The sequence below is a fragment of the Prionailurus bengalensis genome, chromosome C1, assembly GCF_016509475.1.
Source record: "Prionailurus bengalensis isolate Pbe53 chromosome C1, Fcat_Pben_1.1_paternal_pri, whole genome shotgun sequence".
NCBI lineage: Eukaryota > Metazoa > Chordata > Mammalia > Carnivora > Felidae > Prionailurus > Prionailurus bengalensis.
In genome coordinates this window covers 193224299-193250346 of record NC_057345.1, presented here as the reverse complement: position 1 = coordinate 193250346, position 26048 = coordinate 193224299, and the positions used below count along the sequence as shown (strand labels likewise).

General features: G+C 37.3%; 1 protein-coding gene across 3 annotated transcripts in view; it reads right to left on the bottom strand.

Annotated features, from left to right (window-relative positions):
* Window positions 1-26048, bottom strand: part of ADAM23 (ADAM metallopeptidase domain 23) — a 189277-nt gene that overhangs the window by 62251 nt on the left and 100978 nt on the right. For all 3 annotated transcript variants that reach the window (XM_043577617.1, XM_043577619.1, XM_043577618.1), the window contains exons 5-12: window positions 23031-23113; window positions 21765-21828; window positions 16826-16898; window positions 13280-13356; window positions 11289-11354; window positions 4654-4725; window positions 2368-2531; window positions 1171-1255 (exon numbers count right to left, since the gene is read on the bottom strand). In XM_043577617.1, the coding sequence (XP_043433552.1) occupies window positions 1171-1255; window positions 2368-2531; window positions 4654-4725; window positions 11289-11354; window positions 13280-13356; window positions 16826-16898; window positions 21765-21828; window positions 23031-23113 (684 nt within the window). The remainder of the gene's footprint in view (window positions 1-1170; window positions 1256-2367; window positions 2532-4653; window positions 4726-11288; window positions 11355-13279; window positions 13357-16825; window positions 16899-21764; window positions 21829-23030; window positions 23114-26048) is intronic.

The window sequence follows — 26048 nt, the reverse complement described above, 5'->3', positions numbered from 1 at the left end:
ATTTCTTAATCATCACCACATATCATCTCAGTTCCCTAAGCAGAGCCTCACAGCATCAAAAGACGGCATACGTTCCTCAGCACCTCTTCCTTGCAACTGGGCCCAAGAAGCAGAACGCCTCTCTTCCTATGTGGCATCTCTCAGAACTTGATGCTCTCACATGGAAACATAAGATACAATTCGTAAAAGGCTGTGCCCCAATCCAACTCATTCCAAACCAAGAATAAATTCAACTTACTAGAAATATGTCGAGAGAGAGGCCTTGACAGAATGATGGCTCAGAGAGGCCTCAGAGAGGCCTCTACTGAATGATGGCTATTGGCTACAACTTGTTATAATATATCCTGGCATTTATCAGGGTTTAGCTATAGTTGGTTCAGCCTTTTTGAGTGCTGTCACCAACTGTTGTAAGAATTTCCTTTAGGGGCGCCTGGGTGGCGCAGTCGGTTAAGCGTCCGACTTCAGCCAGGTCACGATCTCGCGCTCCGTGAGTTCGAGCCCCGCATCAGGCTCTGGGCTGATGGCTCAGAGCCTGGAGCCCGTTTCCGATTCTGTGTCTCCCTCTCTCTCTGCCCCTCCCCCATTCATGCTCTGTCTCTCTCTGTCCCAAAAATAAATAAACGTTGAAAAAAAAATTTTTTTAAAAAAAGAATTTCCTTTATATAAATGAAGGTACTGGAATCCAAACAATGAGATGAAGGAAACATTTGTTTCAATGAATTCTATAGATAGACAGGTAGAAGGCATAAAAATGAAAATTTTACATAGGGAGAAACCAAAGATACTGATTAAATATAATCACACATTCTTTGATTTAAATGAATTAAAACCTAACATCCGCAGGAGAGCATTATAGCTTAAAGTTATCAGGAAAGGAGTAATAAGTTTATAAAAACTTATCCATAGAGTTGAAAAAAATATCTGGATCAATCTTTGGCATGCGTTTGCCTGATAAATATGAAATACTATCATTATGAAATGAAGCAATACCTCTTTTTTAACACCAAAGACCACTTTGGGTTCTATTTACTAATAGAAATCACTTATACCTTATTCCCGGTGTCACTGTCATTTTAAACAAGCCCAAGAGGGATGTAAACTAGGCCACAGGGAAGAAAGAGATCAGGTGCAAAGATAAAGCTCTACTTTAAGAAAATTGATCAAATTTACCTCATTCACGCCAACGCCCCTTGTGCGAGAACAGACACCTCCAAAGTAACTCAGACTGCTTCTCTTATAGTGGAATGTCACACGCCTACAGAAAAAGAAAGGGCAATCAGGAAGCCAATGTGGTGGCCATCATATATGGGACCATCATGTCCCAAAACATGTCTACTCACTCTACACTGAATACCCCAAATTCAACTTCCCTCAGGAAATCAAAAACTACATTCTAAATACCTTTAGATTTATGTTATGTTAAGCAATCTCCGTAGAACAAACATTAACTGAGCACCTACGAAGCACTGGCTGATTATTATAAATTTATAAATTATTAGAAGTTGCTGGGGGGCACCTGGGTGGCTCAGTCGGCTGAGTCTCCGACTTCGGCTCAGGTCATGATCTCACGGTTCGTGAGTTGCGGCCCCACGTCAGGCTCTGTGCTGACAGCTCAGAGCCTGGAGCCTGCTTCGGATTCTGTGTCTCCCTCTCTCTCTGACCCTCCCCCGTTCATGCTCAATCTGTCTCTGTCTCAAAAATAAACAAACATTAAAAAAAAATTAAAAAAAAAGTTGCTGATGATGGACTGAGAGAAACGAGTAAAGAGCTAAGGTGAGAGGCAAGGAAGGAGGAATTTGGTTGGTCTTAGAGGATGGTCTGAAAACAGCTTTGTAATGAATGAACAAGGAAAACTCTTATTATATTAAAAGAAAGTATGGCAATCCTTTTCCTTAAGGATAAAATCTCAATTTTATTCAATGGTTCACCTCAAAAGACTATATTTCCTAGTCTCTCTTGCAGCTAGGTGTGGCTATGACAAAGGGCTAGCAAATGATTTACTGGTAAAAATTGATATGTGCAAGCTTTCAGGAAATCCACTTTAATGGAGCTAACTCAGCTGGAAGGAGTGCTCTCTTGCACTCTTCCCTCCCCGTACTCCTGGTGCCTGTAATAAAGGCTGGTGCACCAGCAGCCACCTTGAATCATGAGTTCACCTGCAAGATGTAAAGTGTGAAAGTAAGATCATGCTCTGAAGGTAAATCTTATGACCATGGAACCACCTTCCCAGCACCAGAAGGCTTACCTCCCTGCTACGTATATAACCAGAGAAAGAAATCAATTCAGGATCCATACACTTAGGTATAACTTAGATGGTCCAATAAAGGGATCAAGATAAATGTCAACCCGAAGACCACAGGTACATACGAGATAAGGTGCACAGCATCAGCATGCTGTTTAATGCGCTGCCGGTATTTGGAGAACTCATGGAGCATCTGCACAGGGTTGGTGGTGATCTCAATATGATCCTTCTCAGTCCAGGTCTCTACAGCCACCAGGACAACCCTGGTGTTAAGCTGCTCCTTGTAAATCTGAGGGTATACAACAGGACAGGTGCAGGAGGAAAACACTGGGTCAAACATGCACAATCAGTGATTCAGAGTCAGTGGAAGGACAGGAGGGGAGGTGAGAGGAGAACATGAGGTCACAATTAGCTCATCATAAAGAATCTTCTTTCCTTTCTCATTTCCAAGAGCAAAAATTAAAAAAAGAAATCACAATCACACAATTCAGCCTCTCTCCTACTAGACTATTTCAATCCCAAATGAGCACATTTAGTGGCCAGGCATCTTACTGGGGGATGGACAGTAGGGATGTCAAGATTCGAAAGTCTGGACATAAATTCTAAACAGGGTGGAGTAAAATCACCTTTCCAAACCTCACAGGAGGTGACACGTAGGAGCCTGACATACTGGCTCCGGGTAAGCGCAGTGTGACCAGCGAGTCCTGCAGGATTGGAATAGTCTGGTAAATCCTTGGACAAGCACCAGCAACATGGCTGGCTTGCCCTTGGCAATGCCCATGACACCTAGAATAACAGCCAGCGGGAGTCGTGGATCTGGGCCACAACAGGGAAAAGCAGATGCGTATCACCCACCTCACCCTCGCCACGGGGTGGCATCATTCACAACATTTAAATTGTATCTTTCGGCTCTCTTTCTCCGGTTCTGGCCCAGTAGCTAAACAATTCACACAATTAAGCGACTTCAAAGACTGCTGTCACTTTGTCCTATTTTCAAGCTAATTAAGAAAATAATGGATGTCTTTGAACCCACCGAAGAAAGAAAATATCATCGTGCCTGACTCAACCCGAAGCTAAAATGATTTTACGACAAGCAAGTTAGAGCTGGTCAGCTTATAGGAGAGCCCAAAACAAAAACTGCACTTTGCAAGATGTGATTCCATTCAATCATGGTAGAATGACCAACACAAAGATGCTACCAAGTCAACAACTTTGGCAGCGAAGAAGGTGTGCCCGATACTCTCTTTTCCATATTAACTTATAGTTTTTGTCAGAGAATGCGGCTGACAAAAGCTGAAATTACGGAAAATTAATAACCCACGTGTAAACTGGCTTTCAGAATTTCAGTCCTAACTCTGTATGACCCACTATGCTCATCCACCTGTATTATGCCTTTACCTAGCTGTCCCTGCAGGTGTCATATGTTATGAGTATTTACAACATTGAAGGTTCGGGGACTGTTTCAAAGGCAGAAAAGGAGGCAGTTCTTTGGAGAAAACAAGTATCATTTATATAGTTGGCAACTCATAAAAAGTCTTCTTTTCCCAGGTAAGAGGGGACACATAATAAATATAAGATAAAAATATATTTAACTGAACAAAAGAGCACTTTACATTCGAACACAAGGCAGTATGCTATATTTAGCCTATGGCTATGGCAAATAGAACTAGTTATTGGAACACAGCAAATAATGTTCACATCTATGGAATTCGAGCTAAAGCAGGAACAAGGAAGAAAACCTTAACCATTATTCTCTGTAACTTACAAAATGAGAGGGAAAAATATTGATATGAACGATTTTATAGAGTTAGAAGTCTTTGTAAGAAGATACAGATTTTACTGTTTCAAATTAGTTTCATTTGGGGACTGCACTTAACGTTGTCATCTAGAAATAAAATCTGAAGCATTCACTACTAAGAAAGTAAATGTTAGTTAAAAACAAAACAAAACAAAACAAAACAAAACAAAACAAAACAAAATAAAACTGTATGTCCTATATTCTCCAAACATACTCCACCTCAATCTACTAGCTCTCTTGCCATATATTTAAGACAATAAGCTCAACTGGTTATTATCATCAAAGTCTCATTTGTCAAGTATAATTTATACTCTTTTGGTAGTTTATTTTCTCTTGTGTTTTTGTCCTTCATAGGCTTGGTGACAAACAGGTCTGGACATCACTTATAAGCAGCACTAATGCATCTCTGGGATACTGAGAATGACTCAGCAGCCCTCTTAGCTCTGAGGACACTACTCTTTTGAAGTTTCCACCCTATAACTTCTTAGCCAGATGAGCTTAAGGATGGCATTTTTACTTTTGCCCAAGAAAGAATTCAAATAACTAGTAAACAGGTAGAAATATAAACCATTCCATCTTGGAAAAATAGGTTCAAGAAAATCAGGATACTTACAGAATCCACAAGGTTGACCACAGACTTTGCAAAGTTATTGGTGTGTGCGTGAGAAGAGCGATACTTCTTATACTGGGGGGGGGAAAGGATAAACCAGTCACTGCTAAATCATAATTTCATGGTAAATTTCAAAATACAGTAAAAGCAGAAATCTCACAGCAATAGTACAAATGGGGATCAAAAATACACAGTTCAGCTTGTGCCATGTTGGATATGGTGGTGTTCTATTTTATTTCTCTGTTAAGCAGCAACACTCTATCTAAAACACCTTACCAGTTCCAGGTAAGCAGAGCGCCTGTAGAAATCTGTGCAAACAGAAAACAAATTGAGGGTGGATGGGGGAGGGGTTGGGGGTGGGTAGGAGGAGGGGAGAGGGAAAACGGATGATGGGCACCGAGGAGGGCACTTGTTGGGATGAGCACTGGGTGTTGTATGTAAGCCAATTTGACAGTAAATTATATTACAAATAGTAATAATAAAAAAATACTTTAATTAAAAAAAAAAAGAAACCTGTGTGAGAGGCTTTACACCTGAGAAGTAAGTTGTTAATTCAGTCTTAATGTCTACAAATGCAACCTTTTTGTTTTCACTGAAAGCACCTTTACCAGTTTACAAAGAGCTTAGCCAAGAAATTTAGGCCCAATACGACACCCTTCTCACTTTAAACTCCAGACCATACACACACCAAGAAAATTTCCTCGGCAGCATTTTAGATACTGCCCATGATATGGAATGCATTTTTTCATACATTTCAGTATATTCTTTCAGAAGAATGCCTCCTCCACAGGAAGCTTTCAAGAATGTTTATGGTTATTTATGACTATTTGAGAAAATAAACAAAAGTCAATTAACAGAATAATTCCACAACAACATCTGGAGGGCTACAGTTTTAGCAAATACTGCGCAGCAGGTCTTTGAGAGGGCATTGGAAAACTGACATCTACGCAGGGGGATCACGCCCTCTACCGAGGAGAAAAGAAAACAGACTCAAAACTACTGAATCAGATTTGCGCCATAAATCTTAAAATCTGTCTTTAACCACAATTACTAAAATAACATGTCTTTCACAACTATTAAAAATGTTTCTATGTTGGAAACCCATGATATTCCTTTTTTCTTCTCCTTTGCCCACTTTTCACACTATAAATTTGTCAGGCTCCCTTCATTTCATTCTCTCTACCCGTAGTACTATGTTTTTTTTAAACAAAGAATCTAGGTCTTCATGCTTAGATACCTGATATTTATTTTTTATCATATCTTATACGTGACAACCCATGAAAAATGTGCCATAAATTAGTACCGTCCTATTGGTTTGGTAGCATTCGTTTATTTATAACCATTTACATTTATAACACTTGCCATAGTGTGAATGTTTGTATTCCCCCGAATTCATATGTTGAAATCCTAACTCCCAAAATGATGGTCTGAGGAGGCGGGGCTTGGGGGAGATGCTTTGGTCATGAGGTGGAATCCTAATAAGTGGGAGTAGTGCCTCATAAAGGAAGCTCCAGAGAGTTCCCTTGCCCCTTCTACTAGAAGAAATGGGGACCGAGTAAGGTGCTGGCTATGAAGCGGGAAGCAGGCCCTCACCAGAACACAACCGTGCTGGCACCACAGTCTTGGGCTCCTTGGCCCCTGGAACAGTGAGAAATTAATTTCTGTTATTCATAAGCCACCCAGGCTGTGGTATTTTGTTACGCCAACCTGAATGGACTTGGACTCAGAACAGACTTAGGCTCTATGTTACTGCTGCCACTGTGCATTCCAATCTGACCTGAACTATCTTTATGTGTTCTTTACTGGTAGTGAACATCAATCTGTGCATATAACTGGGCCATAAAACATCGTATTGATTGAAAAAATTTAAGGTACTTTAACAGGGTTTTCAAACCTAGCATAAAGAAGCTGCTGTAAATAGCTAAGGATTTTAAGTTGTCCAGCAAATTCTACAGACTAAAAAATGTCAAAGACATTTTTTACGCTAAAAGCAAAAGTCTCAACACTAAGTCCCTTTGGGGTGATGAAAATGTTAAAAAGTCTCAACGTGAAGAAGCACAAAAAAGAAAGGAAAGATATTAGCTGACACCTATTCTAAGGCACCTATTACAATTCACTTTATTTTCTTCTGAACATTAATTTGTCCATTTTGTAGACTTCTTTTTATAATATAATTATCTGGAAAAATATGACATGCAAGTTAAAAAAATTTAACAAAATGAGGTCTTTTTTGGAAGTCTATCAAAATGTGATGTTTTTCACTTATTTCATGTTTGTAATTTCCATGTCTCTATTTTCCTTTTTAGAAAGCCCACTCTGCCCACTGTGGGGTAAATGAATTAGAGAGGGTCCAGCATGCAAGGAGAGGGACCTGCCGGGAAACTACTGCAATGGTCCAGGTAAGTGATAAGGAAGGCTGGGTATCTGGACAGAGAAGTAAGTGGGCACACTCTGAAGGCAGGGGTCCCACGACTTGCCGATGTATACGATGTGGGAGGTGAGGAAAGAAGAAAATAAAAGATGACTCCTACGTTTTGAACTTGGATAGCTGGGGGAATAGTGGTGCCATTTAAAATAATGAGAAAGACTAGGAGAAGAGAAGATTAGGACCAAGGAATCAAGAGTTGTGATTCAGAAATGTTGGAGATGAGCCTATTCAGGACGGAAGTAGGCATGCAAGTAGACAGTGGATACATAAGGATGGATTCAGGAGGCTGGAGGCATAAAGTAGAGAGGGTCAAGTTTAAAGTCATGATACTAGTTAAAGGTTGAGACTGGAAGTGGGCACTCTGGGGGAGTTCTAGAAAGAAAAGAAAGCCCAAAACCAAGTTAGGGGTATTCGCAAAATGCTAGAGGCCAGGTACACAAGACTAAAAAGAAATAACTAGGGAGGTGGGGGGGACTGTTGTGTCACAGAAGCTGAGGGATGAAGAAAATGTTTCAAATAGGAGAGCGTGCTGACCCGCGTCCAAGGCTGCTGAGAGAGCACCAATGATGACAGCTAGCAGCACTCACTGGATTTGTTCACCTGAAGTGCCATTTACCCGAGCAGCTAGGATTTACCAGGACCAGTAAGTGTTTCTGCTACAACAAATATATGCGCCTCACGATTCTATGAGGTGGCGTTTATTAGCCCCTTTTAGAAATATGAGGTTCAGAGAGGACAAAGAACTTATCCAAGGTCACACAGATGGAATTCAATGCCTACTCTGGGTTCAGACAGGAGCTAAATCTTTTCCGTTAACAATTCTTATAAAATAGTTTATGTATATTCCCGATAAATCATGATTATTGATGAGAACTCATAATTGGTTAGGTGCCCATAAATACGGTGGTTTTAAAATAGGGTTTAAACTGAAGTTTAAATTGAAAAAATGTCTGAGTTATAACACACCTGCACTCTTTGACTTATACATAAGGACATGGCAAAAATGTAAGCAAGACATTTTCTTGTGCACTTTAAAATATTTCAACCAACTGTCTATTAGAGTAAGGTTTTTCATATTTATATTTAGCCCAAGTGGCTCAAAGAAACGTTTGCAGACCCTTATCAAGGCTATAATTGGCTCACAAATTAGGTTCCACCAGACAGCTACTAAGATGCTTTCTACAAAATTGAGGGATTTTTCTTTTCTAATTGAAAGCCACTGAAAACATGATGCTTGTTCAAAGTAAGGTGTCTGCATTTTTTCAGGAAGCCAATATTAGGTTACTCTGAATTAAAGAGGTGAGCTTGAATGTGAATGTAGGCAAAATGTTTCTAGTCCCCGAATGAATGAGAACTAATTTTGCATACAAAGAAACTGTGCAATCTCCATTTATGATAAAACTGACTTTCACATTTTGTGATCACTGAAAATAATTTACATTTAAAGTGCCAAATTTACTTTCCTTCCTGAACAATTACAACATTTAAGAAATTTGCTTTTTGAAAAAATTAAAATTAAAGCTTGATTTTCAACCCAAGGATGACGGTTATCAAAACAACTGTGCTGCTTCATCTAGCACAGATTGTATGATGAGTAATTCCAGGGATGATCATTCTAAAACCCAAGAGCAAATATTCAGATATTAAAAAAATAGATGGTAATTATTCTACTTCAGTTTTACTTTCAAAACATGAATTTCAGTACTCTGATCCATGTTCTGAATTACTACTTCTTTGTGTCAATCAAATTCAACAACTACTTAAAAACTTTTTTTTTTCATTTCTTACTGTGCATTGCCTCCAAATTTATCACTGCAAATTACGGTTCTTTTCTTCTAGCTTCAAAGATAAATGAACATATCATGCCTAGTTCTCACTCAATTTTAATTATAATAAAATAATTACCAAGGTTTACCATTAACAAATTTGGTAGCGGAAACAAGTTAACTTTATCACAGAATATACGGTATAATGTGCAGAAAATCTCTATTTATGAAAATGGTATTTTAATGGGAGGGTGCTACTGTATCATTCATAAGACAAAGACAAGATTATTCACATGCTTCCATTTAAAAGGATTAAAAAATAAATTCAAAGCATATAAATTTAAATTTTTTTTCTTTTTCTATTTATACAGTTACTGCTATCTACTCTTTGATTTATAGCTTTATGTACCTTCCCAATAGAGTATGGTGGACCAGGAAATGTGGAATTACAAGTAATCGGTTGGAGAACTGTTCTATTAATTCCCAGCTATATGCGAATGTACTTTGTGAATTTAAAGGCATTGCATGTAGCTTAATTATTGCTTCCACTACTTTAAAAGTATTTATATAATGGGTATTAGAAAAAGCTTAAGTGTCTAAAGCCCTAATTTCACAACATACCACAGTGCTAAGGACTGAGAAGTAGCTAGATAAAAACTCATTGGGCCAATCAACAAAAATAGTTCAGATGAAAAATTATCTTGGGGTTTCAAGAAAATTAATGTCCTTCTGAAACTCCTTTTTTAGCGTTCTTTAGCTAAAATTCATTTGGTTTTCCTTCCCACCAGAAAAGACCTCTCCTAAATTGTATGTAATTCTGATAAATTCTACTGCTTCTAACATATAGCAAGCAATATATAAAAAAGCTACTGGCAAATAAAATAAATCTGCACATAAAATGAAGAGGTATTCCACTGAATAATATTTAACATAACTGAACTAGTACTTGGCAACTTAATGGAAAATGTCTGCTAAAGTAGAGATTCAAATAAAAGTTTAAAAATAAATTAAGTCACCACATTTTTAAATATACGGTTTTTTCAAGGCCTTTTTTGAGTAGCCTCTACTAATTAGAATTTCATGTTGTCATTTTACCCTATAGTCTGCTAATCTAATTTGGTCTCCTCAAAATAAAACAAGGACTTGGGGTGCCTAGGTGGCTCAGTCAGTTAAGCATCTGACTTCAGCTCAGGTCATGATCTCACAGTTCATGCGTTTGAGCCCCACATCAGGCTCTGCGCTGACAACAGAGTCTGGAGCCTGCTTAGGATTCTGTGTCTCCTCCCTCTATCTCTCTGTCCTTCCCCCACTAGTACCCTGTCTCTCTCTGTCTTTCAAAAATAAATAAATGTTAAAAAAATTTTTTTTTAAAAAGGACTTAATGATATATGCGAGGCAATCTGAATTTTTGCTGTAATCCTTTACAGGTTTTTCACCCATACCTGACTTTCAGGTATTTCTTAAAGATTCTCATCTTTCCAGAATGTAACTGAGTTTTCATCAAAGCAAGTACTCTTTGTTTTAGTTTATATAATTTTTTAACTAAGTTATGTAATTACAACAAAAATTACAACTGGCCTACCCAGTCTGGGAAGTGTGGCCATGGGGTTCTGGAGCCCCCTCCCAACAGTTCATGAGAGCCAACTGGATGCAACTTTTTCCAGCTCCTCATTTAGTGACCTCACTTGGGTAGCTTGAAATCAGCTACGATGGGAGTATTTACACCCCCGATATCAGCAAACATTATAAATCAAGTGTTGGTTAGACTCTTTAGAAAGCTGTAGGCTTCAGCCAACCCACTTTTTAAGGGACATGATTAAGCAAAAATAAGGTTAAGAAAGTTTCTACTCTATTTTCAAGAAGGGCTAAAGGAGGCAATAATCATTTTTCATGTCTCTTAAGTGTTACTGAGGTGACACGCTAACCTACATTTTACTTTGACATAAGTAACACAATATTATTCATCTTTCTAAAATTTAAAGAAGATAAATCATCAAAGATAGTCTCTTTGGATATGCCTTTATTATACATGTTTATCTCCTATAACTATTTTTGTCACAGGCCATAATAATTTCTAAGAAAAAAATGTTAGCAGAACAAAGACACGTGATAAAATTAAAAACGTAGTGGCCAAATAGATAGATGACGAAAAGTAGAGGATAAAAATTTTAAATGAAGATGTGTAAAAGACATCAAACAGATAGTTAAACTCATTAATTATAATCACTAAATAAAAGGAAAGTTTAGAGTTGTGAAAATTCTATAAAACCCACTATTTCTAAACACCATGAAATAAATCAAGCCATTCAATAGTTCCAAAGAAATAAAACATCTAAATATATTGGCCTTAGTAAGTAACAAATAATTTTTAAATATAAAGTGAAATGTACTCTTTCTTAAGCAAGCTACCAGGTTTAAAACTCACTAATTCCTTATATTCTTACCGTTTTGTGATCATTAACAATCATAAGTTCCAAATATTTCATTTCTTCAAACACACCACGAGATGGCTGTGGAAAATAAACATATATGGTCAGAGTGGTCAGCTGTATCTCTGATGCTAACTCTGAACTTGGAGATTGACTCTGAATTTCCAAAGAACCTTTATAAACACCGTGGAGGAAACTTGGTGAGGGGATCAAAGAAAGTGACTGTAAAGTGTGGGCAAACATTCAAGTATTCAGAGAAGAATTGTATTTAATTATCATTAAGATACTCATCAAAGAACAGCCCATGTTATTTTTATATGATTTTCATATGTAAAAATATTCTAGAGAAAAATGCACAGTATAATTCTGCTAAAATAAGTAATCTCAATTTTTTTGGCATTAAACTGTGACCAAAAAAAGATTCATATCTACTTCAAACTTCAAAGAAAATCTACTTAAAATTCATTTAATAAGAATAGCACAGCACACGTGGAACAGCTATCAATATAGTTAAGAGAAGGGCAGCCTGGCTGGCTCAGTCAGCTAAGCATCTGACTCGGTTTAGGTTCAGGTCATGATCCATTGGTTTGTGGGTTCAGGCCCTGTGTCGGGCTCCGTGCTGATGGCGTGGGGCCTGCTTGGGATTCTCTCTCTCCCTTCTCCTCCGCCCCTCCCCCATTTGCATGCATATGCTCTCTCAACATAAGTAAATAAACAAAAAAAAAATTAAAATATATACATATAGTCAAAAGAAACATTAACTCAATGGAGTGAAATTATAATAATAACATATTACACTTTAACCATACAACTTCCCAAAGGAACAAACATTGACAATTACTATTTTCCAAGTTCTTCTAAATTTTGATTATTACTAGATAATTTTAAAAGCAAGTGCTAAGCATTTTAGCCATCATTTGGACTTTCTTTTTTCATAACTGTGAAATCAATAATGATGACTCTTTTTTCTTTATGTACAAGGTCATTCATCAGTTTACATTTGATAAGGGTGGACTGTCATGAAATATCAGTAGCCTATATAAAACTTATTATTACCAACCACACCTTCAAGAGCAAGCAAAACAACAAGAAAAAAGTCTCTAAGTAAAAAAGCAAAAATTGTATCCATAATCACCATAATATGAAGAAAGGCTCATAAAAGAGAGGACGATTTAACCTGTAACTAAGTTTCTGATGGCTGGTGCTCTAATTTTTTCACAAAAAAATACATTCAGCAAAACATTATCTAAAATGTGCAATTTTCAGTATAATTACTCATTAAGTTATCTCGTAAATTACCATGTAATCTATATGCTGTGGAATTAATTCTCGGTTACATAGCATTCACCATGTAATTACGAAACAGTCCCCATCATTACAGCTTTCTAATCTATTATGAAAAAGACTAGGAACATAATTTCAATGACAAAGCTCCTATACATTTATCAATACATGGGAGCTATATGATTGTTGTTGATTATAATTACGTGATTCTTATTTAGTAACTGTCATGATACTAATGATCAAATAGATCCTTAGAAAAACACATCCAGCTTCAAATTTTGGTGTAGCAGAACTTTTAATTTGAAAGAAATACAAATAAGCATAATTAGCCAACATTTCAAAATCTAATGCTTCCCCTTACACTTTTTGTTTATCAAAATGTTTCAAATTTGTTTTATAAGCCATGTGAGAAAAAGTCTGCTGTACTTTTAATAGAAAAAAACACACTGTAATTTTTGTAAGAACATGCTTTGAAAAGGAAGCTAATACAATACACTCCATCAGTGTTCATAGGACACTGGAATCCGTTTATATCACTAATGGAAAAGGCTGATATGCCCATAAGACTCAAATCACAGAAGGAGTTTGGTTGGTTGTTTTTGTTTGTAAGAGGAAGTTGCCCAAATTTGAACTGCTTTAGATACACTGAGATACTATGTGATTTTGGGCACACAATTTAACTGAGTGAAGTGGCCCTGACCGTGATTCAATGCCACACTCACATTCACTGCTCTCTTTCTTCTCCTTTTCAACCACTGCAATTCAGATAAAAAGGGCCACTGGTCACTGCTTTCCATACCTGTGTAAAGGAAAAAAGAATACCAAAATGTATACTTGACTACAGTTCAATGGGAGTATGTTTTTAAAATATTATGTAAAGCTACCAAAACTAAAGCAGGAAGAAATAAAAACTTTGAACACACCCACTACCAGCAATGAAATTGAATCAGAAATCAAAAAATTCCTCAAAAATAAAAGTCCAGGAGCAGGCAGCTTCACAGATGAATTCTACCATTTAAAGAAGAGTTAATACCTACTCTTCTTAAACTATTTCAAGAAATAGAAAAGGACGGTAAACTTCCAAATTCATTCTATGAGGCCAGTATCACCCTGATACCAAAACTAGATAAAGACACCGCAAAAAAAGAGAACTACAGGCCAATATCCCTGATGAACTGAAATATTAGCAGACTGAATCTGACAATAGATTTTAAAAAATCATACACCACATTCAAGTGAGATTTCTTTCTGGGATGCCAGTGCTGTTCAATATTCACAAAACAATCAACATGATACATTACATCAGTAAGAGAAAGAGTAAAAACCATATGATCATTTCAACAGGTGCAGAAAAAGCATTTGACAAACTGCAACATCTATTCATGATAAAAATCCTTTGCAAAGTAGGTCTAGAAGGAACATACCTCCACATAATAAAGGCCATAAATGAAAACCCCACAGCCAACATCATAATCAATGATGGAAAACAGAGCTTTTCCCCTAAGGTCAGGAACAAGACAAGGACCTCCACTCTCACCACTTTCATTTAACATAGTACTGGAAGTCCTAGCCACAGCAAGTAGACAACATAAAGAAATAAAAGGCATCCATATTGGTAAGGAAGTAGTAAAACTGTCACTATTTGCAGATGAAATGATACTATATACAGAAAACCCTAACAGCTCCACCAAAAACCTGATAAATGAATTCAGCAAAGTCGTAGGATATGCAATCCATGTACGGGAATCTGTTGCATTTCTATACACTAATAATGAAGTAGAAGAAAGTGAAATTAAGAAAACAATACTTTTTACAATTGCCTCAAAAACAATAAAACATCTAGGAATAAACTTAACCAAAGTGGTGAAAGACCTGTACTCTGAAAACTATAAAACACTGATGAAAGAAATCCAAGATGATACAAAGACATTCCATGCTCATGGGTTGGAAGAACAAACATTGTTAAAATGTCTACACTACCCAAAGTAATCTACAGATTTAATGCAATTCCTATCAAAATACCAGAGGATTTTTCACAGCACTAGAAACAACCAATCTAAAATTTATATGGAATCACAAAAGACACCAAATAGCCAAAGCAATACTGAAAAACAAAACTCAAGGTACCACAATTCTAAACTTCAAGTTATATTACAAAGTAGTAGTAATTAAAACAGTATGGTACCGGCACAAAAACAGACACATAGATCAATGGAATAGAACCGAACACCCAGAAATAAACCCACAATTATATGGTAAATTGGTCTTCAACAAAGGAGGAATGAATATACAATGGAAAAAAGACAGTCTCTTCAACAATAGCTACATGTTGGAAGAATGAAACTGGACCATTTTCTTTTGCCACATAAAAAATAAACTCAAATGGATCAGAAACCTAAATGTGAAGCCTAAAACAATAAAAATCCTTGAAGAGAGCACAGACAGTAACGTCTCTGACATCAGCCATAGCAACATTTTACTAGCTATGTCTCCTGAGACATGGGAAACAAAAGCAAAAATAAACTATTGGGATTACATCAAAATTAAATGTTTCTGCACAGCAAAAGAAAAAATCAACAAAACTAAAAGACAACTTACCAAATGGGAAAAGATATTTTCAAATAACATCCAATAAAGGGTCAGTATCCAAAATATATAAAGAACTGATACAACACCCAAAAAACAATAATCCAATTAAAAATGGGCAGAAGATATGAACAGACATTTCTCCAAAGAAGACATACAGATGGCCAACAGACACATGAAAATATGCTCAATATCACTCATCATCAGGGAAATGAAAACCAAAACTACAATGAGATACCACCTTACACTTGTCAGAATGGCTAAAAATCAACAACACAAGAAACAAGTGTTGACGAGCATATGGAGAAAAAGGAACCCTCCTGCACTACTGGTGGGAATGCAAACTGGTGCAGTAATTGTGGAAAACAATATGAAGTTTCCTCAAAAAGTTAAAAACAGAACTACCCTACAATCAATCCAGCAATAGCACTATGGATATTTATCCCAAAACTACAAAACCATTAATACAAAAGGATACATGCACTCCTATATTTACTGCAACATTATTTACAATAGCCAAACTATGAAAACTGCCCAAGTGTCCATCAATAGATGAATGGATGAAGAAGACGTGGTATATATATATACAATAGAATATTCCTCAGCCACAAAAAAAGAATGAAATCTTGCCATTTGCAACAACATGGATGGAGCTAGAAAGTACAATGCTAAGCAAAATAAGTCAGTCAAAGACAATTACCATATGATTTCATGCATAAGTGGAATTTAATAAACAAATAAGCAAAGGAAAAAAAAGAGAGAAAGAGACAAACCAAAAACTCTTAACTACAGAGAACAAACTGATGGTTACCAGAGGGGAGGTGGCTGGGGGGGAAATGGGTGAAATAGGTTATGGAGATTAAACAGCACACTTATCATGATAAAAAAATAAAATAAAATAAAATAAAATAAAATTACTACGTGAAGGAACAGCAACATTGATAACACACATCATCTCAAAATCAAAATAAACTAAGGTGAAAAAAGTATGCCAATCATTAAACATTTCACATCCTCATGGTCACAAATCTAATTCCATTTATAATTCACAAATTAATTAATTTATAATGCAAATATCATTTTCTTCCAAACATCACCCAAAATGTAATGAGCTGTTCAAGACTCATTAGAATATGCATATTTGACCTACAACCACCTGACCCTCAATATCTGAAAATTTGGGAGAATTTCACTGTGCTTAATTCATTTTAGAATTAAAAATAATGTATGGCATAAGATTTTGCATAAACTATCAAAGACTTTTGGCATTAATATACAGAAATAATATCAAATACCCCAATAATCCAAAAGAAGCTTTTGTCAACATCAGCGTGCTTAAGATGCCTCAGGACCAGAGCATAAGAGAGAGATAATACAAATTGGCTAAACAGCAGTAAACTGCCAAGGAAATTTAAGGATGCACCTGATTGCAGATCACCATTAAATTTAGCCACACTCTCTGGTTCCTAACAGAGCTTTACTCCCGGGCTTCATATTTCGGTATTTCCATCAGCAATGACTCTCCAAGCCTCAGTACACGCCAGCCGCAGGCAATGCCACTGCCCACCCACATTGCTCGCCACTGACCAATTCCACCTCCCACTAAGCCTGCGTGTACTGAGCTCCACCAAGTCACGGCTCCTATTACACAATATAAAATGGCTACCTTAATTAGAACTTACTGAGATTCTTCATTTGCTTAGAATATTGTCCTGCCAAGGTTTTCTGGATTATATGTGGTCGACCTGTGCTTTTCTGAAACAAAAACAATGGCAGACAATTAAAAAGCAAGATGTGATCAAGCTTCTTTGGAACAGTGTTAGAACTTTCTACCATATCTTTCTGAAAATGGGAACATTTGTATGCTAATATTTTAGCTATCGACAATGAAAAGTATGTCTTATTGAAACTTTAATTTTAAATAAAATAGAGCACCATCCAATTGCTCCAGTGTAGATAAAAGCATAGTTTTATTAGCTACTTTTCAACTTCAGCTTTCTTCAAAGCAATGAATAGGAAACTCACAAAAAAAGAAACACAAATGCTCAACGAATATATACATACATATATATATAATGAATGCTTTAATACTCCTTCAAAATGCAAATTAAAAAAAAGACATACCAATTTTTGCAGTCAAGTTGGCAAAGGTTTTTAAATTATGATAACCATAGTTAATTATGGTGGCAAGTTAAAAAGCACTCTCATACTCTGCTGATAGGAGTAAACTGGGAGCACAGTTCAAAGAGAAATTTACCAATGTCTATCAACGACCTTGAAAATATTCATATCCTTTGCCCTAGTAACTATGCTTTTAGAAGCATCTTATTTCCATTACTATTATTACTATTAGCTTCCATTACTGAGTGCCTGGTATGTGCCAGATACTGTTAGGGTACACAATACCTGATTTAATCCTCACAAGAGATCTATATAACGCATATTTTACCTTTGTTTGACAAATAAAAATATTGCAGCCCAGACAGATACATCATTCAGCTAAAATAATATTACAGAATAATGATCCCATTTACTTTAAACATATATGAGAACATATCATTGAAAAACTGGAAGAATGTATACTGAAAGGTGAAGAGAAATTCTCTCTTGGGGATGGGATAATGGATAATTACCATGTAGTTAAGTATTGGCTTCTCTTACTTTCCAGATTTCCTACAATGTACTAGTTTTAATCAGGAAGTTATAAAAAGAGTGTTCTTAATAGATTACATAAAAGACTCACAATAATTAAGAGTTTTGCTGCTCATTACTTGAGAGATAATATGAATTCTCATTAGAAATATCCCATCCATAGTACTTGATTTATTGTAAAGCATATGAAAACCAATAATAAACTAAACATCAAAAAATCTAAATTCCAGTTTGGTAAATTCTTAATTCTGGTAACAAGTGAAATGATATCTAGAGCAATGAAACTCACAATTGGATTAGCAGCGCAATTTTAAAAACTGACTGATTTAAAAGTTTCAAGCACTGTTCTTTTCCCTCTCCCCATGTGAAGACGAGGGCAGATTGTTAATTGAACAGAAGGTAGGCAGTAAGGAGGAAGGCAAAAGAGAAAAGGCATTAAGCATGCAACAATCAGCCCCTGAAGAATATGATTATGGGTATAACAACATAAAACCAATACTTGAAATACTATGACAATACCAATTTGTTTATAAACCTTTTCAACAGTTTATTAAACATAGTCACGTACATTTATGAATTCATCAAACCTGAAAAATTGACCTATTAGGGATGCACAGAAAAATCATCTTATTTTATATTTTCAAAAACTCTGAGGCTTAGGGAGTTGTTATTTTGGGTTTTTTGTTTTGTTCTTTGGGGGTCTGTTTAGGGTAACAGGACCATTCATCAATGCAAGAAATCAAAGCCAATTTTTGGCTGACCGAGTCAAATAATCTTGCCATATACAAGTTATTTCCCTACCACTACAGTAAGGAAAAAACATTTACTTAGTCAAAATGTCTTTATCGGGGGGGGGGGGGAGAGTATCTTTGTTATCCAGTAGTTTTTAAATTTACCAGTTGAAAAACGATAAGGTTTAAGAAAACAGGTTTAAACATTTAAAATTTAATGGCATTTCTGTCTCAAATGTGAAATTTACAAGGTATTTCTATATACATCGCCACGACAAAGAAAATACGTGTTTGTTCAATTGTGATTATCAACAGTCTAAATGACCAGTACCTGTCTCAAAACTTATTTTATCTACATGTGAAATCTCTAAAGAGAAAAAAAACTGTTTTCTCCTCCCCATCAAATGATTGCAATATTCTGACTCAATCACTCTCAGAATATTATCTTCCCATTAGCAGCTCTCTTCACTGCTATGACTCCCCTTACTGCCGCCTGTCAGCGTCTTCATCTCCTACCATTCTCCCCTTTGTCCACCCCTCTCCAACCAGCGGGGTTCCTCAAAGTTTCTACAACACGCTAGAAACAATCCTGCCTCGGGGCCTGGGCATTTGCTGTTCTCCTGGAACGTTCTTCCAGCTCCCTAATTTTTTGAAAGTCCTCCTTCAAAACTACCATCTCATTCCGCTCTTCTCTGGATGGTTAATATGAAGGTTTACCTCTACCTTCATATTTTGGCTTCATTTTTTTTTCTCCTTAGCACGTACCACTGTCCAACATACAATATGTAATTACTTATCCTGTTTATAGCTGTCTGCCCCCTGTAGACTAGAAGCTCTATGAGCCTCAGGCTCTATGTCTGTCTTGTTCACCACTTTATCCCCAGCACCTAAAATAGTGCCCAGCCTGTAGTTGGCTTTCACTACAATACCTAACAAATATAGACCAAATTTCAGATCTGTTTACATTCTATTAGTGAGCAACACTCTTAAGAGTATATGATTTCTTGTTTTCCTAATTTTATTAAGATAAAATTGACACATAATGTTGTATACCTTTAAGGTGTACAATGTAATGATCTGCTATATGTATATATTGCAAAATAATCTTCACAATGAGTGTGGTTAACATCTGTCATGTCACAACTACAATGTTTTTCCTTGTAATGAGGACTTTTAATACCTAATGTCTTAGCAGCTTTCAAATATACAAATGTACTCTGGTCACCAAGTTGTACATTATCTCTCAGAATTCATTTATCTTCTAACTGGAAGTTTGTACCTTTTGACCACTTTCACCTATTTCCCCCACTGGCTTCTGGTAACCACTAACCTGTTCTCTATTTCTGAGCTCAGTATTTTTAGATTCCATATATAAGCAAGATCTGTCTTTCTCTGACTTATTTCACTTAGCATCATGCCTTCATGGTTTCCTATCTAGGTTGCTGGCCTGTGCATAACTGTAGGCATCATTTTTTTTCCTTCCCTCTAAAGAAAACTAAATACTATCTAATATAATCATAGTTCAACTACACATTTCCCCACTGAAGATTCTTAGGCTCATAAAAGTTAGGTATATGGGTATACAATTATCTAAAGAAGCAGTGGTAATAAAAGCTAGTTTAAAGGAAAAGAAGATGGTCACTACAAAACAAAATGTCCTCTCTGCTCTATAGACTGGAAAGAACTGCCTTCACTTCCAAAAGCCTAGATTTGTCACCTCTTATCATCCCTTACTGGTGTGTGACCTGTTTGATGAGAAAAACAACTTTTGTGTTTCTGAGCTGCTGCCTAAGCATTTTACAGCCTGATAACCCTGCTCACACCCAGAGTCTGGACATTTAGATAAGAACCTGAGTTCAGGATTCCCACTCTCAGTTCCTGCTTTGGTTTTCCCAGGGCACCTTTTAAAATAACCACTTGGATACAGGAGTGCTGATGCATAGGGGCACTTGTACCCCAATGCTTATAGCAGCACTCCCAACAATAGCCAAATGATGGAAAGAGCCTAAATGTTCATCAACTGATGAATGGATAAAGAAACTGTGGTTTATATACACAATGGAGTACTATGTGGCAATGAGAAAGAATGAAATCTGGCCTTTTGTAGCACTGTGGATGGAACTGGAGGGTGTTATGTTAAGTGAAATAAGCCATACAGAGAAAGACAGATACCATATGTTTTCACTCTTATGTGGATCCTGAGAAACTTAACAGAAACCCATGGGGAAGGGGAAGGGAAAAAAAAGAAAAAAAAAGAGGTTAGAGTGGGAGAGAGAGCCAAAGCAGAAGAGACTCTTAAAAACTGAGAACAAACTGAGGGTTGATGGGGGGTGGGAGGGAAGGGAGGGTGGGTGATGGGTATTGAGGAGGGCACCTTTTGGGATGAGCAGTGGGTGTTGTATGGAACCAATTTAACAATAAATTTCAAAAAAAATAAAAAATAAAAAAAAAAAATAACCACTTGGAATTAATCCTGCTAAAAGTTAGGGACCTCTACTCCAACCACCTCGTAAGTAATAGGCGCTTGCTATCCTGCTCTCTATCCCTGGCCCACTCGTGGCCTGGGATGGAAGACTGCCCTGCCTCTGGCTTACTGCCCCACCAGTATTCCCAGGATCTGTATGTAATAAATCCCATGACTGTACTTCCCCTGTGTGAGTGTACTGGAACAGCATCGTCAATCCAAACAACCATGGATTTCACTTTCCTGAAGTGGGAGCTCGGATGCTAAGGGAGCCACCTGCTGAGCCTAAGTAGGTGGCTTGTGTTCCCCCATTCAGCAGGTCATAATCTGCATATTCTAAATTCAACACACCAGCACCAGCTTCTCAACATACCTGGGATGTGCAATTTAAACTTCAAAACTCACGGTGTCATTCTACGTTTGAAAAAATGTGTTGCATATAAATGCACACTGACATCCGCTTAATATTCTTTATGGCTCAAAGGCAAAGATGATAAAAGAATAAAACACCATGGGGCGCCTGGGTGGCTCAGTCAGTTAAGCGTCCGACTTCGGCTCAGGTCATGATCTCGCAGTCCGTGAGTTCAAGCCCCGCGTCGGCCTCTGTGCTGACAGCTCAGAGCCTGGAGCCTGTTTCAGATTCCGTGTCTCCCTCTTTCTCTCTCCTCCCCCACTCATGCTCTGTCTCTCTCTTCTCAAAAATAAATAAATGTTAAAAAAAAAATTTTAAAAAAAGAATAAAACACCATAAGGAAACTAAGGTCACAGACTTACTTCATCATGAATCAGCTCCAGTGGTTCTATCATATATACAAAGGTATTATCTTCAAACATACCACTACAAGACAAGAAACCACACAAGGAGAAAATTAATAAATATGGCAAACAGCAAGAAACAGCAAATGAGCTTCATACTGCATCTTTAAAAATGAAGAGTATATCTGGACAAATGTCTTTATACTGCCCCAAATCTAATTCATGTATCTGTATGGAATCCCACTGTGGTCTCAGCACTATACTAGACAGCAGATGGGCTACAGGAAGTATTAAAGTGTATCCCACAAGCATACATATTATAAATGTTATAATTGATTTTTGAAACAAAATGGACAGATCAGACGATTCATCTGGAACAAGACTATTCATACAGTTCCAGTATGTCAAGTTATAATTCCAGACAATGTACAACTAGTACAAATTTCTTGTTACACAAATCTAACATCATCTATAAGAAAATAGGTAATTTGTGCATTAGAATAATCTAAAACCATCTGATTCTGGGGTGCCTGGGTGGCTAGATCAGTTGAGCCTCCAACTCTTGATTTCAGCTCAGGTCATGATCTCACAGTTCATGGGATCAGGCCCCGCATGGGGCTCCGTGCTGACAGTGTGGAGCCTGCTTGGAAACCTCTCTCTCCCTCTCTCTTTGCCTCTCTCCCTCTCATTTTAACAAACTTTAAAAAAATAAATAAATAAAACCATCTGATTCTGAAGATGAAAACAGAAGTATACTTATGGCTGCAAATCGTGAATTTCCATTAAGCAGTATGACTCTGTTGCATTTAATTTTGAGAGGTATAGCAAGATAAGATTTTCAAGATCCTTTTCCACCCCATGGCCACAACTAGATCCTTACATCAAGTGTTACTATTTGCATGCAAAAGGTGTTTAAAGAGGTTTTTCTAGAGACTGCCTTGAAGTCGATGTATGAACTTCTCTCTTTGGCCCCCCATCCTCACCTGACCAATACCACCTGACTGCTTGTCCTCTGTCACACACTTCTGGGAAACCTTCCTGGACCTTCCTGGTCACCCCGTAAGTCCCTGATGCTCCCCTTCACAGTTCCAATTACCAGAATGGCAATTAAATATTAATCTGTGTAATCACTTGTTTAATCTCTGAATCTCCTGCAAACTTTAAATGTTAACAGAACATGGGACCAGCCCAGAAGATTGACTACAACAAACATCTGTGAAAGAAAAGATGGAAACGGTGAATGGATGAAAGCAAATTCACCCTCCCATTGAGAATCCCACATACTGAAGTCCGTTGCAGGTTGAGAGAGCTGCTCTGGAGTCCTTGACACCTCGGATGCTTCCGTGATAGTAACAGTGCTCCCCACCCTACAAAGCAGAAGGGTTAATTGATTAACAAAGCTTTCTTTGTCATCATTCACTCTTATGGAAGCTTCTGTGAACCAAAAGAATGGCAAAGATGGTCCTAGAAACTGCTCTTGGTTGATATGAAATCTGAAAAGGCACTAAGCAATTTTTCAGCTTTTCTATAATGATGTTGTGTTATTAAATTTAATGAAGGAGAAAAAAACCATAACAGGAATAAAAAAACCAAAGCAACTGGTACAACTTATGCACTTTTTGTAAACATGTAAGGGAGTAGATACGTACCTGATGTTGTTATGGAATAAGGTCTTCTACCTACCTGAGGAGAGACCCCAAAGGTGTTGCTAATAATTGTGTTTGATGGAAAGCTACGTAAAACCTTATTATTTGCCTTCTACCTTTTAAATTAGTTTAAAATTTTTTCAGAAGTATTATATGAACTTAACTTTCAAATTCAAGTAGTAACTACAAGGCCTATTTAAAAAAATAGAGCAGTTACTTTCTCCCTCTCTCCCCACCTCCATGGCAACCATCTTTAACTCTTTTATCGATTTCTCCTACTGTTTACCTATGTATTGCTCAATGGAATATTTATACTGCTACATCCTGGTTTATTTCACTTTAGAAATTATCTTCCTAATGTAGAATCTCGGAAACCTCTCTTGCTCCCAATACATGCCAATCCACATCACCAGTTTTTGGTTAAATTGGTATTTAGTGTTTTCATTATGACTCTGCAAATACTGTTCACAGCTGTGTCACTATGATTACATTTTCGTTCTTGCTCCACTTTTAATTTTTTGAGATGTTTTGATTCGTTTATTTGCTGGCTTATTTTCCCATGTATTGAGCACTTACATCTTTCTCATTGTCTGAAATATTATCTACAACTCCTCTCCTATGGTCAGACATATCGGGTAATTTATCCCATGCATTTTACTCCTACAGACAGCCCTCTTGTCTCCCCTCAACCTCCGGCCAGGCCTGATGCAGAGCCACCAACCAGGAGTTCTGTGTAGGGTCATCCTGGGAAGTCTTCTGCCTCCCTTCTATATAGAATCCTAGACCCCGTGTCTTCACCATCCATGGTTTCACCTTCCCTTGTTTTGAAGGTACACATCTTCTGGTACTTTCTTGAAAAAGTGATCATGGAAGATAGATTTGGTGAGAACTTGCACATATAAAATTTTCTTTTTCTATCTTCACCCTAGATCAATCATTTGGATGGGTAGAGAATTCTAGATTGGAAATTACTTTCTCTTGGCATTTCAACAGCATTGTGCACAACTTCTGATGTTGCTGCTGAGAAATGGATGTTATTCTCATGTTAGATATTTTTTTATAAAATAGAATTTCCCCTTTCAAGAGAAATTGAGGGAATTTTACTTATCCCCATTTTTATGAAATCTCATGACATGCTTTGGAGCAGGTGTTTGCTTTTTCATTGTGCTGAGCACTCTGTCAAACCTTTTAATCAAGAAAATGCAGCGGCGCCTGAGTGGCTCAGTCAGTTAAGCATCTGACTCTTCGTTTCTGCTCAGGTAATGATCTCGAGCCCCAGGTCAGGCTCTGTACTAGCAGTGGGAACCGTGGTTGGGATATTCTCTCTCTCTCTCTCTCTCTCTCTCTCTCTCTCTCTCTCTCTCTCTCTCTCTCTCTCTCTCTCTCTCTCTCTCCCCCCCCCCTCTCTAAACAAATAATGAACATTTAAAATTGTTTTAAAAAAGAAAATGCATGAACTTCAGTTCTAGGAAACCTTTATTATTTCTCTGATAATTCCCTCCTTTCCATTTTCCTCTATAAATGGAGTTCTTCTATTAGAGTAGAGAAGTGATGTCTGCCTGGCTATATGGCTGTAAGTGCCCTCCACACACACTTTCAATCAACCCTTCTGTTTTCATGTGTCTTCAATTCCTGGCTCTTCAATTGGCTTGCTTCTTCTTGGTTTTCCCCTAATGGAAATTAGCAGAACAGACGAAGCGCAAACCCCACGGTTACCCCTCATCCACCTGCTTTCTATCTCCCAAAATTTTATGGATACCTCTTGTCTGCAGTATTTTCTTCTCCTGTCTTTGTCCTTCTGGGCTTATATCCTTTTTTATTATTTAACTATTATTTGAGTAGGTTAATGGGATGGAATAGAGATAAATATAAGCATTGAATCCACTGTTTAACCAGAAGCTTCTTATTGGTTTTCTTTTTTTTTTTTTTTTTTCAACGTTTATTTATTTTTGGGACAGAGAGAGACAGAGCATGAACAGGCGAGGGGCAGAGAGAGAGGGAGACACAGAATCGGAAACAGGCTCCAGGCTCTGAGCCATCAGCCCAGAGCCCGACGCGGGGCTCGAACTCACGGACCGCGAGATCGTGACCTGGCTGAAGTCGGACGCTTAACCGACTGCGCCACCCAGGCGCCCCAGTCTTATTGGTTTTCTTAAATAGAATGTACTGGACACACTTTGACTTTTCTCGATGATTTACAGTTATTTTGATCACTGCTCATTATACTGTACTACCATAGTCTCAGAGGCTCGTCGGTGACTAAAGGTGTCTACCCATACATCAAATGACCACTCCCCAACCAACTCAGTTTCTTTCCTCCTCGAGACTATAAAACACATTTCCAATGCTGGTTGTCTAAATTTTGTATTTCAACCTTGTTAATATCTTGTAAAAGGTTGCATTTGTATAGGGTTTGGTTCTCAAAAAGCAACCTTTTATATAAATATTGACGTGTATGTAATATGACAAGTTTTATTTGCATAGTCAACACTGGGACTTATAAGGACAAATGGTATCACACATCTCAGCAATTTGGGAATCCGGGTCGATATTCTGCAATTAAATTCCAAACTCTTCACATGATTCTAAAAACAACCACAGGGACCTGTAAATTCCATCAAACTGGTTATTTAGCACTTTGTATCACACCAAAAGG